This window comes from Anser cygnoides, chromosome 25 (genome assembly GCF_040182565.1).
Source record: "Anser cygnoides isolate HZ-2024a breed goose chromosome 25, Taihu_goose_T2T_genome, whole genome shotgun sequence".
In the NCBI taxonomy this organism is placed as follows: domain Eukaryota; kingdom Metazoa; phylum Chordata; class Aves; order Anseriformes; family Anatidae; genus Anser; species Anser cygnoides.
This window is the reverse complement of record NC_089897.1, coordinates 6,902,004-6,926,539: the sequence shown is the minus strand read 5'-3', so window position 1 is coordinate 6,926,539 and position 24,536 is coordinate 6,902,004. Positions and strand designations below refer to the sequence as shown.

At 35.6% G+C, this 24,536-nt stretch overlaps 1 protein-coding gene across 11 annotated transcripts in view; it reads right to left on the bottom strand.

Annotated features, from left to right (window-relative positions):
* Positions 1-24,536, bottom strand: part of SYCP1 (synaptonemal complex protein 1) — a 34,091-nt gene extending 9,555 nt beyond the window's left edge. For 2 of the 11 annotated variants that reach the window (XR_007165904.2, XM_048071141.2), the window contains exons 1-22: positions 24,198-24,535; positions 23,124-23,208; positions 22,921-22,967; positions 21,436-21,600; positions 20,544-20,611; positions 20,283-20,356; positions 18,922-18,980; positions 17,742-17,811; positions 16,652-16,725; positions 15,548-15,656; positions 14,063-14,157; positions 13,746-13,930; positions 12,593-12,660; positions 11,357-11,418; positions 10,262-10,366; positions 9,149-9,252; positions 8,427-8,544; positions 8,132-8,202; positions 7,354-7,444; positions 6,609-6,671; positions 6,213-6,275; positions 5,317-5,379 (exon numbers count right to left, since the gene is read on the bottom strand). Coding sequence is in view for 10 of the 11 variants with exons in the window: in XM_048071141.2 (XP_047927098.1) it covers positions 5,317-5,379; positions 6,213-6,275; positions 6,609-6,671; positions 7,354-7,444; positions 8,132-8,202; positions 8,427-8,544; positions 9,149-9,252; positions 10,262-10,366; positions 11,357-11,418; positions 12,593-12,660; positions 13,746-13,930; positions 14,063-14,157; positions 15,548-15,656; positions 16,652-16,725; positions 17,742-17,811; positions 18,922-18,980; positions 20,283-20,356; positions 20,544-20,611; positions 21,436-21,600; positions 22,921-22,967; positions 23,124-23,208; positions 24,198-24,305 (1,947 nt within the window). In the remaining variant the exon portion in view is untranslated. Of the gene's footprint in view, positions 1-5,316; positions 5,380-6,212; positions 6,276-6,608; positions 6,672-7,353; positions 7,445-8,131; positions 8,203-8,426; positions 8,545-9,148; positions 9,253-10,261; positions 10,367-11,356; positions 11,419-12,592; positions 12,661-13,745; positions 13,931-14,062; positions 14,158-15,547; positions 15,657-16,651; positions 16,726-17,741; positions 17,812-18,921; positions 18,981-20,282; positions 20,357-20,543; positions 20,612-21,435; positions 21,601-22,920; positions 22,968-23,123; positions 23,209-24,197 lie in introns of all 11 variants that reach the window. The other 9 variants (XM_048071143.2, XM_048071145.2, XM_048071139.2 and 6 more) reach the window with 8 other exon arrangements.

The following is a 24,536-nucleotide window of genomic DNA, read 5'->3' as shown; positions in this document are numbered from 1 at the left end:
TGCTCCGGCAGCTTTCGGGAGAGTGTGTTGCTGCTCCGGCAGCTTTTGGGTCCGTATCATAAGCTCAAAATGAAAAAGATTAAAGAAATTCTGGGAAAAGATGTACCTATCCCGCGGACATCCCCGCTGGGGTGTTTGCTAGCACACTGGAAAGAGGGAGGTTTTGGTCAAGAAATGCGGAAAGGAAAGCTGATTGATTATTGTAATATTTGGTGGCCACAGTATAAACTAGAGGACCAAGAAACTTGGCCTGAGAATGGAACATTGCAATATAATACAATTTTACAATTAATGCTATTTTGTAAGTGGGAAGGAAAATATGATGAACTGCCGTATGTGGAATTATTCTTTTATTTGCGCCGAAAGCCTGAATGGCAGCATGCTTGTGGAATAATGGTGCTTGAAGTTTAAACTGAGGAACGTTGTTGTGCATGTACTAAGGAGGGACGCTGTATACAGCATCAGGCAATAGAGAATAATAAGTATTATGGGAAATGAATAATGGAAATATTGATCTGGAAGTTGCGCCGTCGGCTCCGCCGGAAGAGCCAGGACAGGGAGGGAAAAGAGAAAAGGAAGATAGCAGTAGTGATGGAGAATCCCCGATTTTAGTCTCCCCGTGTCACATAGGACCCGGCAACAGCGAAGGGCAGGAGAAACTATAAACGAACAGGGAGGGAAAATAATCGCTCTCCTCAGGCAAGGAGTGGGGACAGAAGGACCGGTATATGTCAAGGTGCCTTTTTCAGCTGGGGATTTAATGATATGGAAGCAAGCAGCCGGCACCTACAGGGAAAACCCAGATAAAGTAGCTAGGATAATGAAAATGATAATTAAAACCCAAAATCCCGATTGGGATGATCTCCAGGTGATCCTGGATACTTTGATGGATTCAACAGAAAAGGACATGGTATTACGGGCAGCCAGAGAGAGAGCCCGAGAAGATATACGTAATGGATTAGTGCTTGGAAATCTAGATCAAAACTTCCCCACCGAGGATCCCCAATGGGATTATAACACAGGGGATGGAATAAGGAGGCTGAAGAGATATCAAGATTGGGTACAAATCGGGGTACAGAATGCCATGCCCCGGACCATAAATTGGTCAAAATTGTATAATGTCAGGCAAGAAAAAGCGGAATCACCTTCCGCCTTTTTAGAGAGATTGAAAGAAACTAAAGAGCCCTTGGTAAAAAAATTCAAATAGGAAATAAGGAAGTAAAATTTTTAATTGATACAGGGGCCACATATTCAGTACTCAATAGATTAAGTGGTAAGATAGGGGAAAGGAAAACTACTATTGTAGGTGCCACTGGGAAGGAGGAAATACGGCCGTTCTTACAACCCCTTGATTTACAGTTTGGAGGTAAAGAAATTACGCATGAATTTTTATATGTACCAGAATGCCCTATTCCTCTTTTGGGACGGGATTTGCTAACTAAACTATAATGTTTGAAGATGGAGAATTGATTATGAGAATCCCGGAATCAAAAGTGGGACAAATATTAATGATTAAAGAGAAGGCTGTTCCTCATATCCCAAAAGAGGTAGAAAATGCAGTAATGCCTGCAATTTGGGAAACGGACGTGCCTGGAAAATCAAAAGTAGCCCAGCCAGTAAAAATTGAACTTAAGGAAGGGGCCCGACCGGTACGGATTAAACAGTACCCATTGAAGCTAGAAGCTAGGCTAGGAATAGTAAAGATTATAGATAAATTTCTTAGCTACCACATTCTGGAGGAATGCAAATCTGAATATAATACCCCAATTTTCCCAGTAAAGAAACCTAATGGGGAATACAGGCTAGTGCAGGACCTTAGGGCAATAAACGAAATAACAAAAGATATTCACCCAGTGGTGGCTAATCCTTATACATTGTTAACATCTGTAAAAGAAAAATATAAGTGGTTTACTGTAATTGATTTAAAAGATGCCTTCTTCTGCATACCCATTGACAAAGATAGTAGAAAACTTTTTGCTTTTGAATGGGAAAATCCACGGAACGGACGAAAGATGCAACTAACCTGGACAAGGTTGCCTCAAGGATTCAAGAATAGCCCGACCCTCTTCGGCAGTCAACTAGCTAAAGAAATAGAAGACTGGATTAACCAAGGACAAATTCAGGTACCAAAGGATCGATACCTGCTGTTACAATATGTGGACGATATATTAATAGCTACCGAAGGAGAGTCAGAATGTATTCAGGTAACTGTTGATATTTTGAATCAATTGGGACTAAATGGGTACAAGGTTTCTAAACAAAAGGCACAAATCGCGTGCACAACAGTAATTTATTTGGGATGTGAAATTTCTCAAGGACAAAGAAAATTGGGAGTTAACCGAATACAAGCTATTTGTGAAATCCCCGAGCCGCGAAATCTGCACGAACTACGGGCTTTCCTAGGTATGGCCGGGTGGTGTAGATTGTGGGTAATAGACTATGGACTCATAGCAAAGCCCCTCTATGAAACCCAAAAGGCCTGTACATTTACCTGGGGAAAGCCACAACAAGAGGCCTTTAAGAAATTAAAAGAAGCCCTGATAAAGGTGCCTGCCTTGGGCTTGCCGGACTTATCAAAGGACTTTCAGCTGTTTGTGCATGAGAGACAACGATTGGCATTAGGAGTACTGACCCAGCGACTTGGGAGCTGGAAAAGACCTGTGGGGTATTTTTCTAAACAATTGGATGCGGTAAGCGCCGGATGGCCCTCGTGTTTAAGGGCCGTGGCAGCCACAGTCCTTTTAATACAGGCAAAAGGGGGGGCCATTGGCTATCGCCCAGCCGAATGATGAAATATCAAGCTATACTAACTGAGCAAGATGATGTAATCTTAAGAACTACTAACTTATTGAACCCAGCAGTGTTTCTAGGAACAACTACGGGGGAAGGAGACCTCAGTCATGATTGCGTGGAGATCATCGAACATACCTATGCCAGCAGAACAGACTTAAAAGATCAGCCTCTGGAGAGACCAGATTGGGAACTTTTCACGGATGGAAGCAGCTTTGTGGAAAATGGGACTCGTTATGCAGGATACGCAGTAACTACATCAAAGGTAGTGATTGAGGCAAATTCCCTACCTCCGGGGACTTCAGCCCAACGAGCAGAAATAGTCGCCCTGACGCGGGCCCTGGAACTAAGCGAGGGTAAGAATGTGAATATTTGGACAGATTCAAAATATGCATTCGGGGTAGTCCACGTACATGGGGCATTATGGAAAGAAAGGGGAATGCTATCCTCATAAGGGACTAATATAAAATATCAGGAAGAAATATTGAAATTAATAACAGCTGTACAGAAACCCCAACAGGTGGCCATAATGCATTGTAAAGCTCATCAAGGAGGGATGTCAGAGATTGCAGAAGGTAACAGATTGGCAGATTTGACGGCCCGGAAGGTCACGCGTGAAGTACGGAAAGTAATGGCTCTAATTCCATCGAAGGTAGGCCTCTCTTGTTTCAAATTACCTAAAAACCCAAAGTATTCAGCAGAAGATGAGAGACTTGCAAATTTGATGAAGGCCCAGAAGAATCCTGACGGCTGGTATGTGACTGCGACAGGACAACTTATAGTGCCTCCTATAGTAATGCGAGGAATCTTACAAATAAAACATAATGAATGTCACTGGGGTGCAGGAGCAATGGTGACCTATTTGAAACGAGGTGTCATCTCGGTACACATGTTAACAATGGCAAAGTCAGTAATGTCAAAATGTGAGCTTTGCTTAAAGAATAACCCGGTAGCAAGGAAACATGCTGAGATGGGAAGAACTAGAGCTGGGATAGAGCCTGGAGATTACTGGCAAATAGACTTCGTAGAACTGCCTAAAGCAAGAGGTTATAAATACCTATTGGTAGGGGTTGATACTTTTTCAGGATGGCCGGAGGCCCTTCCCTGTCGCACCAACCAAGCAAAGGAAACGGTAAAATGGTTACTACGGGAAATAATCCCTAGATTTGGTGTACCGTTGGGTATTTCTTCAGACAGGGGACCACATTTCATTGCCAATGTGGTTAAGGAGGTTAGTAGGTTAGTGGGAATTACCTGGAACTTACATACCCCATGGAGGCCTCAATCTAGTGGTCAGGTAGAGAGGATGAACCAAACTTTAAAAGGACAATTAAGCAAAATCTGTCAGGAGGCTAAGATACAGTGGCCACAGGCCTTACCGATAGCTTTGCTAAGAATTAGAATAAAGCCAAGAAGTGGGATGTCAGTAAGTCCCTATGAAATCATGTATGGAAAACCTTATGAGTCTCCTGAACCGAACCCGAATATGCATGTTACCGGTAAACAGGATGTATATAATTATGTTTTAATAGTAATGAAAATACTTGCTCTTGGTATGAGTGAAGTATTTTCAAAGGGGGGAAATGTTAGTGTTGGGGAGAATCGAATGGATGTTCTATTAATGTTTCTCAGGTGATGGATCATACGGTATAATTAAATATTATTAAATGTACTTACATTATCAAGTAATCTATGTATACTGGAAACCTAGGGAGTACACTGAACATTTAAAGGAATCGTTGAAGGGGAACCCTGGGAGGGAATAGGTACAACCTGACCTTGGATAAGGGCCTGGAGATGATGAAATGAGTTGAAGCAGAACCAAGGAGCGGAGGGAGCATGCGTCGAGTGAGAAAGGTGAAAGAGTTCAGCGGAGAGGAAGACTCCTTACTTCATCTGGACGACCACCTGGACGACCACCAGAGTGCGCCACGCATGTGCAAAGGGGAGGGGAGCTAATTAGAATGAAAAGCGAGGCTGATGTTGCAACCTGTAATGAATATGTATACCTGACGCAATGTTGTATGTATAAATAACGGCTGGGAAGTAACGGGACTTGAAGCCAGATTTGGGCACCTGCCCCGGCTTCCAGCGCTGAATAAAGCACCTTCATATAATCACTTGGTGGTTATGTGGTTGCTACGCTAACAATAGCAGAACACAGTAAAGGAGCTGCCTAAAGTAAATAATACATGCATTTCTTTTAATGTTTTTCTCTTTCAATGGAGTGACATCACTGAATAATGTTCGGTATACTATCAACCAAAAAACAAAGGGACTTATTGGGAACGTTAACTCCTTGATACATGAAGTCTCTCTCTTACACGTCTGATAGCCTCATATCCAATTATTAGAAAATGAAGCATCTTCCAAAAATCACGTGCTTACCTCTGTAAAATCTGTATCCCAGATCCATAAAGCAATGAAGAATGTGTTGAACATGTTTTATAATGAATTACATAGGAACTTAGAAATTCAGTCTTTGTGCTTTACCTTTATCTTACACATGATATGAATTAAACCTACCTTCCCTTCATAAATACTTGTTTTCTTGCTTTCTGCAGTCATTTTCTTTTTCAGCACCTTGTTCTGTTAAAATTGAGTAAAACAATCACTATAACAAGTTAATAGTATTATGCAATGATTTAGCCTCATATAGTAGGTCAGAATCCTCAAAATTCTAGCTTTCAGCAAGCAAATAAATGTCTTCTCATTGTAGTACAGTTCAGGTTCTAGAACAATTTTCCAAACGAAAGTGTTCAACTGCTTTAATAATATTGCTCCTTACTCTTCATGACTTTATGAAAGACTCCTAATGGGCAACAACAGAAAATAAGGAAAGAGGGTGCAGAATAGGAAGAAAAACTAAGATGCATCATTCCTCTTGCTTTTGTTCTACAGAGCTTATATATAAATAAATTTACTCCTGTGCTGCGCTATAATGAAAGAACAGATATAATAATCGATTCTAAGCAGATGATTCAGGGATTTTATTCTGGGCAAGTGCTGCCAACTGAAAAAGTACAGATGTCATGAAAAAAAAGTGTATGTTCTTACAATACAGTTACTGACAATTTGTCCTTATGTACAAGTCTTTTCTATTATCGGTAACTAAAATAAATCATTATGCCAAGTGTGATACCATGGATTGATGATACCATATCCTAAATGAAAATAATAAAAGTTTACTAAAGACTCTTTAAAAAGTTTACTATAATTGCATTTTACAAAAGTAAGAATAATTTTATAAACCAAGTAATTCCAAACTCCTTAGTTTGCTCAGAGGTAAGGTAAGAAAGGAAACGTTCTAATTTACATAGCTGTATCTGAAGAAATCACACCAGACAAAAATTTTTGAATAGTAACAGTAACCTCAAAATACTGTGTTTTATGTATTTGAGACTTCTAAAAAATGCATTTACCTCCTGTTGCAGCTCTTCAATATACTTTGTTTTATTTTCCACCTGTTTCTTCAAATTATTCAACTAAAAGAGATATTTCAAACATTAATTTATAAACTCTTAAAAATGACTCAATGCGTTAGACATTACTGTCAAAGTTCTTAAATATGCATTTGCACAGGTCCAATTAATTCCAGTGGGACTAAAACACATGCCAACACATTACGACTGAAGTTTTGACCATGCAGTACTACAAGAATTCTGCTAGCCCAGTAACAGACATCAAGTTTAATAGCAGCTAACCAGATCTTCAGTGGTTATTGAGCTTATGGAGGAAAAAAAAAAAGTAGCTTCATGATTTAAAAGATTAGCTTGTATGAAATTACCTACAATCCACAAAAAAATTAAATTTCTTACCTTATTGTCTAGAATCTTCAACTGCCTTTCCTTTCTTGAAATTTCATTTTCAATACTCTTAGTCTGGAATTATAATTATAAATCTAGTCAAACCATTATCAGAACTTTTGTACTATCTTAAAGAAGAAAAGTGCATAATCATAGAATTACTACTAATTACTATGTTACAATTTCAAAGCAGTTCTGTCAAAAAGAATTAGATTTATTCCCATTTTGTATTTGTTTGTTAAAAAAACAAATTAAATAAATTAAGCAACTATCTCATGCCCTGAATATCTTCTTTGAATTTTATGATAAAATTTTGAAATCCACTGTGATGTTAAAAAAGCAGGTGTGCTTTGACAATACAATATGAAAGTAAAGATATTTAAAGAAATTCAAACTCAAACTCATATTATTTACTGAAAGCTAATCTGGATGCTATTCATCACTAAATGGGTAAATGGAAATAATAAATAAAATGAGGTTCTATGTTTGCCTAAAATATAACAAATTTGGACTCTTAAGCTTCCATATAAAGAGTAAACATCCCAGTGAATGTCCTTGTCTTTTAAACTGGAAGAGCTCAAAATACGTATATATGGTGACTCAATTCATGGAAGCACTGAAAGAAGAAAACCGTTTGAAGAGATAATATCCCTAGGTAGGGCTTTGCATAAAAAAAATTATATACATTTTACATTTAGATTATGTCCTACAGGTAACGTTATGTATGTTATATATTTCAAATGATAAAGCATATTACATGGCATACATTTTCTTCACTTTCATCCAGTTTGCTTTTAATCTCTTCACCTTTCTTTGCCATCTTCTCCTTCAAAGACTCTAGTTCATTTCTAAATGCCAAATTACCAAATATTAGTAAATATTTAAGAATATTAACTTATTTTCAATACTGCTTTATTTAGTATTTATCCATTCTTTTTTTTTCCTAAAAAGAGCTGGATTGTTATCTACAACTAATATTGATAAGAATTTCATAAGCTGTTCAATGGGATTGTTCTTTAAACTTTGCAAAGTGACTTAAGTTAACATCTGACCTGTACATACTTTTTGTAAGTATGAAAAAATGTTCCCCTTATATTCTGATCTGTAATAGCATAATGCTTCTGTGAAATTTCGAAGGCTGCCTGTCAGGGTACTAAGACTAACTTCAAAATGTAACATAATCAGTTTCACTTTTTCAAATTTAATTCATAACCCATAACTTCTATATTCATTTTATTCACATTTAAGAGGTTAATGCAGAACAGGATAGGTCTCTAAATGTAACATGAAGAAATGGCAAAAAAAAATCATAGCAATAGGTAGTACTAACTTGTAAAAACTTCTACATGGCCAACACCAATACTAAATTGCTTTTGTACAGAGAAAGGCCCATAATTTAACTACAATGCATAAAAAAGCATTAATCTAAATATAACAGAAAGCAACATATGAACACAACATTTAGACTAACTGTGAAAGAAGCAAACCTACTTCTTTTAACACCGTTTTTTACACTGATATTTATTTTTACTTGCCTTAGTTGGCTATTTGTTTCTTCCAGATTGTCTACTAACTGCTTTGTATTTTCTTCTTTTTTTCTATCACCCTAAATAAATACACATATAAATAAAATAAGTAAAATTCAAGGTGACATCTTAAGCAGTATCTTGAAATGCTATATTCACAAGGATAACTGCACATATACTGTATTTTAAAGACAACATAGAGTTCAGATACTCTACAAAACTATGTGATATTGAAGTTTTCCATATGATTTATATTTTAAAAAGAATGTTATCCTTTAAGAACAGTTGGAAGTTTACAACTTACCTCATGAATTTCTTGTAGTTTCCTGAGTTCTGCAGCTATATTACTTTTCTCTAGGTCCATTTGCTCTTTTTCTAATAAGAGCGTGTTGATATGCACTGTTAGTTGCTCATTCTTTAGCCTAATTTAAAATAAATGGTCAAGAGAAATAAGAATGTGCAGTTTGAAATTTCCTTTTAAATTAAATTTATCTGTTATAAAATGTTACTTCACACTGAAAAAAGTCCAGGCCTGAACCTGCAAATGCAATCTTTGCAACAAATTTAATATAGAGTCATAGTGATGTGAAAAGGCAACAGGAGGAGGAACAAAAATGAGTCAACTGTTGTATAAATATAATGGCTGTTGGCAAGAATGTAGTTTGACATCTGCATCAAAGCAGGGTTAACAATGATTTCAGAAACATTTTCTCTTCATATTAACACAACTAAGTCACAGAAATATGGGACAATTATATATTATAATATAGTACATATATTATAATACGTAATTGTATTGTATTATAATATGTAATAATATGTATTATAACATGTAATAATATATATAATTATACATATATTACAATATATTATTAATATAAATATATAGAGGATGTCATGCTGTGTATATGAATTCAAAATTTTCATTAAAGAACAATCATAGATCATTTTGTTGTATATTAAAGTAACTTCTATGTAACACTAAAAATGATTAAACCGATACTATATTTTCAAAAATCATCATACGCCTCTCGTTCAAGATCTGCATTCAGTGTCGTAAGTCGTTCTATATAACTCTGTTCCTTTTCAACTTTACTAGTCAGCTCTATTTGCAAATCATGCATTTCTTTCTGCAGAAGAAGAAACGTTGTGAGTATACATATGTAAATTACAAATCATGAAAGCTATCAGAAAAGAACTGATGATACAAAGCTTTATGATTAAACAAAGCTACAGACACTCCATAAATTAGCCAGACTTTATCTTTACGTAACACTGGTGTAGTGTGGTAGTGTGAAATCTTGAAATCTGATATGAATGTTAAACGTGTCCCCTATTTTATAGTCTAACTACGCTCTGCGAAAGTACTGACAAAACTACTTTTCCATGGGCATTTAAATAAAGACGGTGTTGCCTCAGACATCATAAGCTTTTGAATTCACCTACATATAAAAACAAACAAACAAAAAACACACAGAATTCCAGTCCTACGTGATAGTATAAGCACATATTTTGAATGCATTCTGAACTACAAAGCTACTACTTTCTACAAGCCTTCTGAACTGCTCAGAAACTGGTTGTCATTACAAGACAAGGCAAGCTTTGTTATGTATTATAAACTACATCACATTAATGCCTTGAATACTATTTCCTCTGAATAACTAGTGATACAGTGTATACACTGGCATGCAGTTGATTTACATTTACATTGCAGTTGATAACAGGGAGAAAGAGAGTGCATGTGTGTCAATGTACACTTAGTTTTTTAAGCACAGCATATAATGGATTTCTGGAATTTCTTATCACAGAAGGCTATGGATGCTAATAGTATGAAGATGTTCAAAAACTGATGAAACTATTGGACATGGGTAAGTCTATAAACAGGTAACAAAGAGAACTGACAAGGATGTGTCCTCAAACATCCTTAATACAGTTACTGTAGGAATGTAAGGGGGATGGACCAGAGACAATAGCCAGGCTACTCTACTGCATAGAACCTTTTGCTGTCATTTTCAGAAGCAGAATACTACACTGGGTGGACTACTGGCCCAACTACATCAAGTTTCTTATGTTATGTATATACAAGCGATAAAGTGTAACTATTTATAGAAAAATGTTAGGATCACCCTTTATTCTGACCTCTCTAATTTGAAGAATATTTTTCATTTCTTTTCCTCTCTCCTGCAAATTTTCAACAGTTGCGTCAAGATCTTTCTTTTTCTCAAGAAGTTCCTCAGCTTTACCCTGTTTAAGAACATTAATGAAACTGTTGAGAAAATTAAATGCATAAGGAACAAATACACTTGGTAAACGCAAACCTCATTTCACACTACCTTACTTGAACTGATGTAGTTTCCTGTTAGACTAGTAAATACAAGATCATAACTAAAATCATTCTGTATTAGAAGTGTATTTCATATAACTCAGACTTCCATAACAAAATGGGCCTGTGTTGAGGTTTAGTAGAGTTCACATAGATCAGAGCTGATTACCTCAGGAAACATCCCTATAAGGAGATAAGAACACCCAGTCTAATGGGAATACATGGAAAATGGTGTTATAACCCGTAAGACCATCCTCCAGATTCAGACTCCTAATTGTTTTCTCTGAAAAGTGACATGTATTAACATAGTAGGCAATGCTTTTTAGATACTAAACACTGCAGTACGGAGGAAACCTCACCATAATTAACACCTCTCAAACAGCAAAATAATTGCAACAGACTTGTGAAGTAAGAAACCTAGGAAATGTATGAAATTGCTTATTAGATCCCTCATTTTGTCACGCATAACCTTTTCACAAATTCTACTGCCTTTTCCAAGTGGTGTCAATTAATCCTTCAGGCTTAAGTATCATATGCTGTGTTCACAAGATGTGAGCTAATGTTCATCACACCCACACACAAAATTATTTTTCAGAAAGGTTCAGGATGAGGAAGGAATGAATACTAGGCATAAATAAAAATAGGAAATCCCTATCATAGAGAGTGGCACTTGAATAGGTGTGAATGAAGGAGGAAATAACCAAAAATCTTGACATGGAAAAATAAAACAAGCAAGACAGTAGAAAGAAGTAAGTCCTTCAAAGAAAACAGCAAAATAGTCAAAAAGGTAGATAAGAAAGCAACAGTAGGACAGATTAGACAGTGTTTATATGGCATATAAGGTACTTACACGGCAAGAGAGACTACATATAAAAAGTAAATGCCATGAAACTAATAAAATAAACATTTACCAGTGTTTCTGACAGCTCTTCAAGTTGCATTTCTTTGTCACATTTTAGTTTAGTCATCTCTTCTACAGCACATACAATGTAAAATTAATTGAACAGAAAAAATTACATACATAGAAGACAACATAAAGCATTTATCACTTCACAGTGCCTAGTTTTCAAAACTTGTTGTATTAAGTTTAGATATTTTAAAGATAAACTAAAACCCAAATTATCACTTAATCTGAATATAGAGTAAAAAAAAAAAGAGAGACAGAAAGATATTAATGAATATATATCTGAAGAAAAGCTAATCTAATCATTCATCTGAAATAAAATTTAGAACCTATTATATTTTCCACAACCGTGGCTTCAAGTCTTAGTGTGTGGACTGTATGAATGTTTACAAAGCAGTAGTCTCAAGGCATTGATGCATCTGTGTTTTTCTGGAAAAAAATCTGAATATGCTGAAAAAGGAAACCACTTATTAGTAACTTTGAAATGTGTTTTCTAGGTGTACATTAACATTATTGATATTTTTTGCAAGTACTGAACACCAGACTCATTTTTGCTTATTATCATCGCAGGTAACATCTCACCTTATTCCAGAGAAACATTATCAGCATTTTTTGAACAACTTTATTGTTAGATTCCCTCAATACATATATCAAACTATATTTCTCATCTATCATATCAGGGCTATAGACATATACTGCACAGTGGGAAAACAATGCCAAAGGTTTGGGTGCTAAGGAGTGCATATCTAAAAATCACAGGGTATCAAAACAATATTTATAGCGAACCACTGTAGGTGTCGTTCCCACATCCAACGCAGGGACAGTGGTCTGCAGGAAAGCTTAATGCAGGTGGGTTTGTCTCTACTACAAGCTACAGAAGTAATTCTTGGAATCTATTGTTCAGCAGTCTAACACTACCTCTGAAACTGGTCTGGCCTGCTGTTAGTCTTAACTGGGATAATGCAGAGAAATCAAAATGAGTTCCAGGAGCATCCATGCATGTATGGTCTTACTTTTGAGTCTCTACAGCATTGCTGTTCGACTATTGCCAGATACAATGACTACCAAAGAAATGGGAGTAGGATGAGTAAAAATAAATTTAAGCAGTCCTGGCAGGTATAGGCTATGGTAAATTTATTTTTTCAAGCAACAGCTACAACACAGGGATAGTCTATTTTCAAGAAACAGAAGAAAACATTCTTATTACTATGTAGCTCATTTTCCTTCTTTCTATAAATCTTACCCAGCTCAGCAGACTTATTTGTGAGCTCCAAGGTAAGCAGTTTTGACTCTTCTTCATATTTCTTCAATCTAAGAAAATTGTAATTATTTTTGTTGTTGTTGTTCAGCATACAGCACTGCTTTTGAAAGTCTATGGACAGTAAGACAAAGTCTTACCACAAGCATTTTAAGTATATTGCTTTTCCACAGGTAGATGACATATCAAAGATATGTGATATATGATACATATGATATATCGAATGTATCAAATTCCACTTTTACAGCTTCTGAACAGCAGACAAAAGTAAACAAATATATGCACACATATGTCTGTACTTCTTTATCAAAATCAAGAGGGCAAAGATTTACTTTCTCATAGACCAGTATCAACCAGCATAATTAAAAAAAATACATTAAATTCTTTGCATTTAGACTGGTGTGTCAAAATATGAATTTCAATTTCATCTCCCTTTGTTCTTGGGTTTATCATAGCCTGCAACTACTTGGAAGATGTCTTGATGCCAGGTACCCCAAATCACTGTTTATTAAAAAACTCAGTTGTGATAATGTTTTAAAATATACATCCACAGTTCTATTCCCATTTTTAGAAAGGTTAATTTTTGTTGCTAATAGGTTCTTTGACATTTACGTATTTTTTAAAAATACAGAAGGCCTGAAATACAGGAATAATAAAGATTGGTATTAAATAGTACTGTTATCATGTGAGGAAGAGTATCTTCCGCACTAAATGTTTCATTATTAAAGAACTTTAAAGTTCCAAATGAGATGACCACTCTATTAGTTAAGAACTGCATCCACACAAAATCAAACAGCGCAGCCATGAGCAGGGATATCTAGTGGAAAGTATCCCTGCCCTACCCCTGCCCATGGGAGGAGGGTTGGAATTAGATGATCTTTAAGGACCCTTCCAGCCCAAACCATTCTATGATTCTACAACCATCTTCAAGGTCTAGACGGACAAAGGACATACAAAAATAAAAACCAAAGTGGTTACAGCTAAACTCATTGATGATGAGTGAATGAGTTACTACTGATTCAAAACAAAAAGTTATTACACCAGATCACACAAGATGTTTAGGTTTTATTCCCAGCAGCTCAGTAATCTAGTATTTTACCCATAAAATTATTCTTTGATTGTAAACTGTTTAAATTACCTATTTTGTTCTTCTTGCAGCAAGCTTTTTAAATTGGAAGTAGAAGTCTTGAACTCTTCTATCATGGATGTATGCAAAGCCTTAGTTTCTTTACATTCTTCCATCTGTGCTTCTTTCTCCTGAGTGACCTGAATTAATGCTTTCACTGCAGTCTGCAGTTCAGTTTCTAAGCTCTTTTGAGTAGCCTACAAAACAATTATGTCATTTCTAAACATGTTGTAACAAACAGCTACAATTGTTCCATATCTAAAAAGTATCGGCAGTTATTTATGCAATTACTCATATATTTATATTGGAAAACTATAAACAAGCTGTACCTCTGTTTTTTGCAATGAAACTTTGGCTTCTTCCAGTTCTGCCCTCAAATACTCTCGATTGAGCTGGGATTCTTTTAACATTTCCCCTTCCAGTCCTAAGCAAAAAGATAAAAACTTACATTTAAGAAAAACAACATTTACTAAAATATGCTTGCATTTGTGTTTTACGGATAAATATATTCCTACAATTTTATCAGTTAATTACTTAATGTACTCACTTAATTGTTAAGGAAAAAATCCTCCAAGATGGTTATTCAACTTATTAAGTAACTACCTAAAATGTAAAATTGCTTGTATTTATAAAATTTAACAAAATGCAGTCACTCATATGTATCTGGAATAAAAATGTTACTAAATGCATCCCTGTCTATGGCAGGGGAGTTGGATGATCTTCAAGGTCCCTTCCAACCCAAGCCACTCTATAATTCTATAATAAAGCCTGCCTTTCCACTCCCCAGGGAAGGAGAGGCTGAAAATTGTCTCAGTTCTACAGAACAAAGCTACTTGCATCACATACCATAAATATTCTGCAATATAAATGGCTTTTAAAATACTGAAAACCTAGTTCTAAAGCTCTAAGTTTCCTCAGCTGCACCTGACTCTAAGTTTGCAAAACTGAAGTAATATATTTTCTCCTCGTAATCTTCAAAAGCTTTCATTGCCTGACTCACCCTTAAAACAGAAGAACTCTTTGAAAATAGTTTTACTTTTGCTTATTTGCAAATACGAGATTCCATTTGAAAACTGTAACGTTCTGGGGTGTTATTTGGCTAAGATGTGGAAACATGTCTTGTTGAACAGAGAATACTACTATTTATAGACTACTGAGCAACTATTAGATGTGAAAAACTTTACTAACTTGATTGAAAAATAGATCAACTCACTAACCATGAAAAACACTACTGTCTTGCCATGTTTACTATACAAGACCAACTGAAATGGAACAATCCTCAGAATATGGGCAGGGTTGTACCATGTCCTGGTGTATCCGTCTACACTTCTGTTATGGAAAAGAAATTACAGGGTATATGACACCTTTTTAGTAGCATAACTATTTTCACCCAAAAGCTTATGGAAAAGTAAGAGAAAAGTTCCTCGCAATGGAACTCTCGTGTCAATACAAAAACAGGGTGTAGCCTAAACCTAAAAAGAAAACCTTTATTATGAAATAAGGGCCTGTATTTTACATAAGGAGAGTACACTACAAGTCCAGTTCCCACATCAGCAGCATCTTGCTCATTTCCAAACAGGAATACGACCTGCAAGGTCCCAAGGTTCTACTGCTGACTAATAACAGGATGAAATTATCATCATTCTGTTTCCCATACTTCTATAGACAAATGTATTTTCATTGAATCATAGAATCATTGAAGTTGGAAAAGACCTCCAAGATCATTTGGTCTAACCATCCCCCTACCACCAGTATCACCCACTAAACCATGTCCCTAAGTACCACCATTTTAATATAGTAGGAAGGACTCTTACTTTTTGCTTCTTCTAAGTCTGCAATCTTATTTTTTGATTCCTGCAGCTGAGTCTTAAGGTCTTTTATTACATCATCTTTTTCACCACTCTGTATGGTAAGAACTGAAATCTAACAAAATTAAAATAGTATCACAATGAAATCTAAAAAAGAAGACAGATTTTCAACTTCATTTGTGCATCATGTATGTTTAGTATACATACTGCTTGCTGTCATTCAAGTTAAATAAGGTGGTCAGGTCTTAGACAAACATTGATCAAGTCATATTACTCGGGATGGAAAAGCTCTTCAGTTCAAAATCAGAACATGAATACCAACAGACTACAGATAAAAGAACATCACTAAAGTTAACAGAATCTGACAGAAATGCAGACTCAGGTGTTATCTTTTTCATTTTTCATTCATTACTGATGTCCCAAAATACTCCTTACCTCTCTACAAAGTCATGTACATACTCAGAAAAAAAACAACAGCTCTTCACCTTCCTGGAAACATATACAGGTAGACACCCTGCTTTTCAGTCTTCTGCTTACAGACGAAAAACTTCTATCACAATTAATTTTGTCAATTTAGTCTTCCATCACGGATACCTCAACACCACTACAAAAAACCCACTCCAGTCTCAGATTCCTAACCTCTTCTACGAGCCCGTGGTCTGATACTCATTTAAGTGTTCTTTCCACCTTCTTTCTTACCAGATATGAACTGTATCTTTCTGTATATGGAGTGATGACTGTTCTGTTAATTTTATGCTTCTGCACAAGTCACTTTTATACAGACAAACTTATGTACAGAAAACAGAATAAGTGTTTAGTGTTCATGTGGTGCTTTTATATCCTGTCACAGACATGTCCCTTATTATGATAGAGCAGACTAATTCAAATTTTATTCAAATAACACAGAATGAACAATCTGCCAAAAGGTAATTTGCAATAACAATTTCCATCCTTCCAAAATACAAATATTTCACAAACAACCAAGCACTTTTAAAACAATTATTTCATTTGATATATCAGCAATTCATTAAAGCGGACTTCAAATATTAAAGAAACAAGATTTGTTTCAAAAATAAAGTTCTACATATTAGATTTTAATAATAAGCACACCTGCTTCTCCTTCATACTGACTTCCAGTTTGCATTCTTTTTCAAACTTGTCCACTTTTTCTGCTTCTTCTTTTACTTTTGAGAAACAGTAGTATTAATAGTTAATAAACTAAAACATTCTCCAAGTTAAATGCAATTTCTATTTTAAGATTGCTTTATAATTGTACAGTTATACATTTTTTTCCTTAAAAGGAATTATTCAGGTAATTTTTGAAGTAAATTTCTAATCACACAAAACACCTTTTCTGCCAGCTTTCCATAGAATTAGTTCATTACTGCATATATGAATTGATAGACTGCTATATGAAACTAGCAGAAATGCACATGTAAAAATAAGACAAGCAAATAGTGGTATAAATAAAGCAAATATTTAATTAAAATTTCTGTAGCTATAAATTAGAATACTATCATTTAAATAAACCAGCTACATAAAATATGTAGTCATCTATAGACTGTACTTCATGGACAAAACTAAAAGTTTAGTGACTACTAGTAAAATAAGATTTCAAATCTGATTTATTAGAAGAAAAAAAGAAAAAAAAAAAAACAATAAAGAGTCCAGGCAGCATGAGTAAGGCAGGGTCCAGACCTTTGCTAAAACAGTTATGCTGCTGATGGAACAATTCATCGGACGTAAAATTTAAACCAGAAGTAAAAAACTGTGTCTGTCAGGAAACCTAAGATGTTGCAGTGAATTTAGCTTTTCTAGGAAATTTGAAAAAGACCTATCCCAAACTAAGAGAAACCGAGGTAGTGTTAAGCCTGCTGCGAAGAAGCAGACCATACCACAAGGAAGTACGTAACTCAGAGGAATAAGACTCAGGTAAGAAATAATTGACAAGAGATCGCCTTATCAAAGTCACTGAATTTAGCTGACTGTCTTCAACAACTGTTTCCTTAAAGTACAAGGCATTTACTATTCTATTACTATGTAATGAGATTCCAGGACATAGTCTCAGAACAAATATCAGTGTTAACAGTTCACCATTCTCGCACATCCTATCTTTCTGGCATGAAACTGCAAGCAATAAAATCTGAGAAGTACAAAATGGTTAAGCCTGCAACATAAACACAGTAAGCATAATTCTCACATTTGAAACACATTTCCAATCTGGTGTTCTCTGCTTGCACACGAAGCTCTTCAAATGCCACTATCATTCTCTAAAAATAAAATTTGAAATGTACGTTCATATAAAGCTATGTGCTTCCAGTAATGAAGAACAATATTTGTGGTTTATAAGCAAGCAGTATTATAAGCTTATTCATATTTGTAGATAAAAAAATTGTTAAAATCTAAAGTCAGAGTTAACAGAATGCTACTGAAGATTTAAATAATTTCAAGGATGAGATATTTTTACTGGTCCATGTTTGTAGATCCCTACCATAATGGAGAAGGCGTCGTATATTTCTTAGTTGCTACAACAATTGATAATTAATATTTAACAGTTAAAACATGTACTCCCTGACTCTGCTTAATATCAAGTTCATCAATCCCAAAAAATGATGCCTCACATTTCTCTATTATAAATATATTAGGGTCTTATATTCCACACTGGAGTAATTATTAATAAAAATATGACTTTGACAAGACCACAGTTGCTTTATAAGTTAAAAAGGAAAAAATGCTCATTTAGTCGAGGTATATTCATACCTTATACTTCTCATTTTACACAAAATTACCAGTTTCCATCATTATTTTTTGTTTTGTATCATATTCAAGACTGAAACTCATTTTCTTTGTTTATCTTTATGTAAGTATATTGCATTTTACATTAAACAAAAACACCTACTAAAATAATCCTAATATACCTGACCCCATTCCACATCTCCATCTTTGGACATACTCAAAACCTGACTGAACACACTCCTATACAATCTGCTTTAGTTGATCCTGCTTTTAGCAGGGTAAGTTGGACCAGAACTTACTTCTCCAGAGGATCCTTCCAATCTCAGTCATTCTGTGAAATCACCAGGTAAGTTAAATAGAGCACAAAGACAGCAGTTATAGCAGTCAGATAACACTATGCAAATCTGTGCTCCCAAGCAGTGTTGCATTTTACCCAATGAATATATTATATACAGTACAAAATTAACTCTTGAAAAGCAACTGAAAATCAGACTTCCTACATACCACATGAACCTTCTAATCACTTTATCAGAGAATGTTCTTTGTATGAATAATATCTCAATGTATACATGCAACTCAGATATCTCAAGATGGGCTTATAACTCGGATCACATGTGATGTTTTTAGCACACTAACTCACTTACTTCAATGTTGTTATTAAGTTCCACATGTAGTTGTCTTGTTTCTTCTCTTTCGTGTTCATCTATCAAACCAAGAATGTATCATAAGGTTTTCCTTTTTGCAAAATAATGCCAGCTATCCAAGCCATTAAGCTTAAGCAGCATAATGAATTTAAAAAGAAATTACAGGCTCTTATTTAAAAAAATAATTGCGAAGTATAGTGCACCAAAAGTTATACGACTTGAAGAAAATGCATATTCCATCAAAATACCAAGCAACCTCGTCGTTTCAAATTTCCTTCCCAATCTCATTTTTTTCCACAAAGAACATAATTCTCAATCAATTTATATAGCTATATTAATTTTGACAGTATTAACGTAGTTGAATATTACTGCATCAAAAATGTTAGCATCTGTAAAAACTGTAAGATAAAGTTTAACAATGAATTTCCTTCCATCAGCAGAGATGTCCATGATCACAGAACATTAGAGAACTGTCACAATACTCCGTATCTCCATCTTTTAACAATTCCAGTTTCCAAATTGATATTATTTTTTCCTTAAGAAAACAATTATGGAAGATAACAATAAGAAACACAGCAATCAAGGGATTACAGTAAACGTATATGCAAGACTTTGTTGAAGCAAGGCTAAAAAGAGTCAGATACTTCTTAAGTACCCAGGATCAAGTCAGCCAAATTTTAAAGACTATTCACAATTTTTAATATCATATAGATTAAAATCCCAAGTCAAGAATGTATTTGAAAACCTCAAGAACGCAAATTTTGTGTCAGCTTGGTCAATTTAGTAAGAAGAATGCTAGTTACTCATAGTGTCCTGGTTTTGGACTTTTTTTCCCCCCAGGAATCTATAACTGCTCCAAAAAGAATACCAACTCCAGAATTATTTTTAAAGTGATGGGAATGGTAGCTAAAGCAGATTCTACTGCTTAAAAACAGGCAAGAAGTGCCACCTAATATATCTTAATATATTCAAGGTATATGGATGTGACTGACAAGTGTGACAAGATTGCAGGAGACGTGTACTCCTCTGGAGCGTTTGCTAGTGCCTAATCAATATTGCTTACAGTACCTAACACTTGTCATACCCGGATCAGTATTTAGACAACTAAGTAGGTCCCGGGCATGTAACATTTTAGCAAACAATCATTAACTTCAGAAAATCTCAGAATATAGCATTACAAAGTACACGTGTATTAGACTTCTGGCTTCACTTCTCAACTCTACTGTGATGCACTGAGCCACATATAGTTTATCTCAACTAGAAAACTAATTCAGAACCAAATGAAAGATTTTTCCTTCATGAATTTAGAGAAAGCTAGAAGTAAATATACTTTCATAAATCAAGATATAAAGAGCATTTACATTTGGTGGACTTCTCTGTGAAGTGAGTACAGGTTTCCTTGAGTAGGTTACATAGATGCCTTGAAGTGCTGTTTCTAAAAGAAGGAAAAAAATACCATAATATGTTGTCACAAGGATGCATGGTACTTCGTACATTCCTGTAGTAATAACGTGAACGTTTTCTTGAGTTTTACAACTCAATAACTAACTTTCCATACCAAAGCAGTTCTAAGCAAGAAACCACATTATTTTTACAAATCTATATTTAACTGTATTACTTACTCTTTTAAAAGATCTTTATTTTCACATATCTCATCTTCCAGTTTTAAGCTTAGTTTTTCATTTTCAAACTAATTTCATGGGAGACAAATACAAAATATATTGTTACTGAAAAATATACTGCAATTATACTTTCAAAACACACATGAAAATGTATTTCTGTGCATCCAAAGACAGAAATCTGCTTTATCTGATGTTACATGCCAACACAACTTTCATTAGTGTGCATGAAAATATAATAAAAAATAATTTACCATGAACTTAAGCACTTAAAGACATGTTATCCATACATACATTTGCACACTATGGATATGCATGCTTTCTCACAATAACCATTTTCTCAAGGCAAAAGTTAAACAATCAAAGATGACTTAGGTTACACAGGTTGATGCGAACAAACAACAATAAAAGGACCAATAAATTGTTTAAAATATGTTTTTCAGTCACAAAGCTCTCCATCACTACCAGCAAGATAAAAAATGTGGATGAAGCAAGACTGCACCACTTCCTGTATGTGCTGAGTATAGAAATATGCGTGGGCATAGTTTACACATACCAGGAGGATGAAAGCTTATTCTATCTTGAGGAGGTTTCTGCATCCCCACAGTATGATGTGCATGTAAATAATACAATAATGGCATGTGCATTGTTAAAATATGGTAAACAACTTTTTAAAACAGAAAATATACTTTTTCCTTTTGAAAATGTAGAACCATATGTCATTAATAACTAGTCAAATAGCTTCTTTAAAGTCATCCCATGAATTGGTCAAAATGATTTCTTCAACCTCTGTAACAATCTTTAGTATTTAATTGTATAAATAATACTTTCATACTAAACCAGGAAGAGTTTTCTCTTTAATTTACATATTCAACATATTTTGTACAATACTGGCCTGCAATTCTTGAATGGCTTTACGCTGTGCTTCAATAATCTTTCTATTTTCTTGCAATTTTCTTTCCTTTTGCTTTAGTTCTGATTCTACAGTTACTTTCCATCGCTTGATCTTCTCAGCCTCTTTGTAGAGTTTTGAATACAATTCATTCATTGTTTCTATATGCTATTAAAACATGTTCCACAATTTAAATCTTAAATGCTATTTAATTAATAACATCTTAGATACACATATTTCTCATTGAAATATCACAGCAAAAGTATTTTTTTCTTTTTTTCCTCGCAGATGGTAACACAAACTTCTGTATACAGGGAACAAAGTTCATGTATCCATGTACTTGTATGTATTAACATACATTATGTATGTATTAACAGACATTATGGAATGCGAAAGGGACATAAACACAAGTGAAAAATATCCTAATGCCCTCAAATACAGTGACACTGCTAAATTGATAGATATATATTTAACTGCACTTCACCAGAAGTCAATAAAGTTTTGCTAGAATTATCAGTAGAGCCAAGATTCCTTCTGTAAGGCTCTTCACAGAACATCCCCTCTCTTGTAACAATAGACACTGCTGGGTTAAGTAAAACAAGCTTCAGAGATCTTGACCTGTGATGTTTATTTTTAGCTAACTCATACACAAAGCAAGAAAAAAATACAACCGACATTGTACTCTTAGACTATCTTTAAAGCACTATACAAGCCATGCTTGATCAGTGGTTTAGGCAGGTAAAACAATAGGCTACAACGCAGTTCTACAGATAGGTTTCATGTCATCTAATGCTATCCTTGTTTTGGTGGCATCATGATTATTTTTCTTTACAATTCTGACTGTACTTTAATATCTGCTAGGGCTAAAAGAAGTTCAGTCCTCAGGGATATGAAAATCATTAAGAGGGCTGCAAGAAATATGTTCCATTTTCTTGCAGAAACCAGCATTTCATATCTAGGAAGCACAGGAAGCTACTGCAAAAAATTAGCTTTACTGAGTTACACTAAAGAAGAACATGGGCAAAGAGGTAATGAGAAGAATCAAATGCTCGAGGAAACCACTCCAGTAAATTCACTGCTTTATAGATAAAATAAATAAAGACAAGGTAATTGGAATAACCTACTTTGATTCTCCAAAGAATATTGACTTCAACCCTTGTGCCTTCTATCAGGCTATTCAGAAACATGTTCACAACGATGAGTGCCTAAATCTTACTCTGATTAAAACTCAGACTTCACAGGCTCTATTAATATGGAAATCACCTTAGTATCTGAAGATTTATCTATAGGTACGTTCATTGAATATTAAATACCTCCTCAAACTGACACAGCTTTAAACTGGAGACACAGAAAATGATAGCTACCCTCTGACTACTTCCTCTAGTATTCAATAGTGCTTTAGACACTGTTTCAGGAACAAATTAAGAGACCCTAAAAAATTAGTTATGCAAAGTTTATACTTAAATGCAAATTTTATACTTAGCTGACCTCTTCATCTATCTCAGAGCAAAGTTTTACTTGCTGTGAAATTGCATCTGAAATATTAAGAAATTCTTGTCAATTTCAAAAAAAAAAAAAGTACAACTGTAGCAGTGTTACAGCTATGAAATTACATAACTACTAAGGAAAAATGTTCAAGATATTAAAAACTTTTTTAAAATTTTTAAGTTAGATGCTTAATCTAGTCTTACCTGAATCAGTGATTTCACCATGGTTCAGTGTACTCGTCATTACAAAAGGTGAATTAAAATCATCATCTGGGCACTTGTTAAAACCCTGCATAAATTTAAGAATAATTTCTTACGGGAAGATTTGTAAAGAGGAACTATAAAACAAATACAGCTGATGTGAAAATGGGATTTCCCATTAATAAATCAACTACCTACTATTTTGAAAGCCCCAAGTATTAGTAATGACTTTGGAACTCTACTTGCTTCTTAGTTCACAGTGGCTTTTCAAGCTGTTGGTCTGTAGCTATGTTATAGACTATACTGAGGCTAAAGAAGTGGATGCTTCTGATTACAGCTATGAATTTATTAGCTACTGCATGCTTGTTCCCAGCTGTACGGTAAAGGACTCATTAAAGCAAACTATTTTTTTTCACATTTATTTTTGCTTTATTGCCAATAATACTTCTAAAACACAACAGATTAAGTTTTAGCATGAACATTTGACTTCACAAGGTGTTTTGAAAGTCACAGAAATTTATCTTGTAAATACTGTAACTCATTTCCTGGCAGCATCGTATCTGAATCTAAATGTATTTAATAAGAAGCCTCAACACGAAAAGGTATCTTGTAGAATTCACGTAACAGTGCACAGCAACAGTTCATCTTCACTGCACGCTTGGATCTGGTGGGACCAATAATTCAAAGCAAGTAAAGGTACGAGTGGTGTATTTGCCACTTACAGTTCAGAATTTACCACATCAAACATGTACGTTTATTTGCCATCGGTGGTGTGGAGTTAAAATACATAGCAGATGCTGGAGAAGACGGTTCCTCCCGTTTTTGACAGAAAAAAAAAGTAAAAGCCTTCGAAATTAATTTGAAAACGTTAACACTCTAGTTTCCAGTAAAGCGATGTCGGCGCAGACACTTTCAGGCATACGTACGCTTGTGCGTCGGAGGCTCAGCGCTTTGCCTGGCAGCCCCCCGGGAGCACCGCTCCCCCTGCCTCAGCGCCCACGGGCCCCGCGTCGGGGCCGAGCCCCCACCGCCCGCCGCAGCCCGCAGAGCGGCACGGCGCCCGGCAGCGCCATTTACCTGACACAGCCCCGCGGCCCGAGCGCTGGTCTGGGGTTTGACTGCAGACACCTGACCGCCGCTCAGGCGCGGCGGCACGAACAATTTAAACGGCTTTCCTTTTTCCATGGCCTCGGAGGGGAGGGCAGGTCTCGGAGCCGACGCCTCACGGCGGACGCCCCGCCGCCCCAACCGGCCTCCCTCAGCCGGCCGCCGAGGGAGGACACAAAGGCGGGAGGCGAAGGCGCGCGCTCAAAGCGGGACGGGAGGCGGCGGGAGCAGCGCGCGCCGGGCTGCGCGGGGCGGGAACGGCGCTGAGGCAAGCGCGAGGCGTCTGCGGCGCTGCGTCGCGCGGGGTCG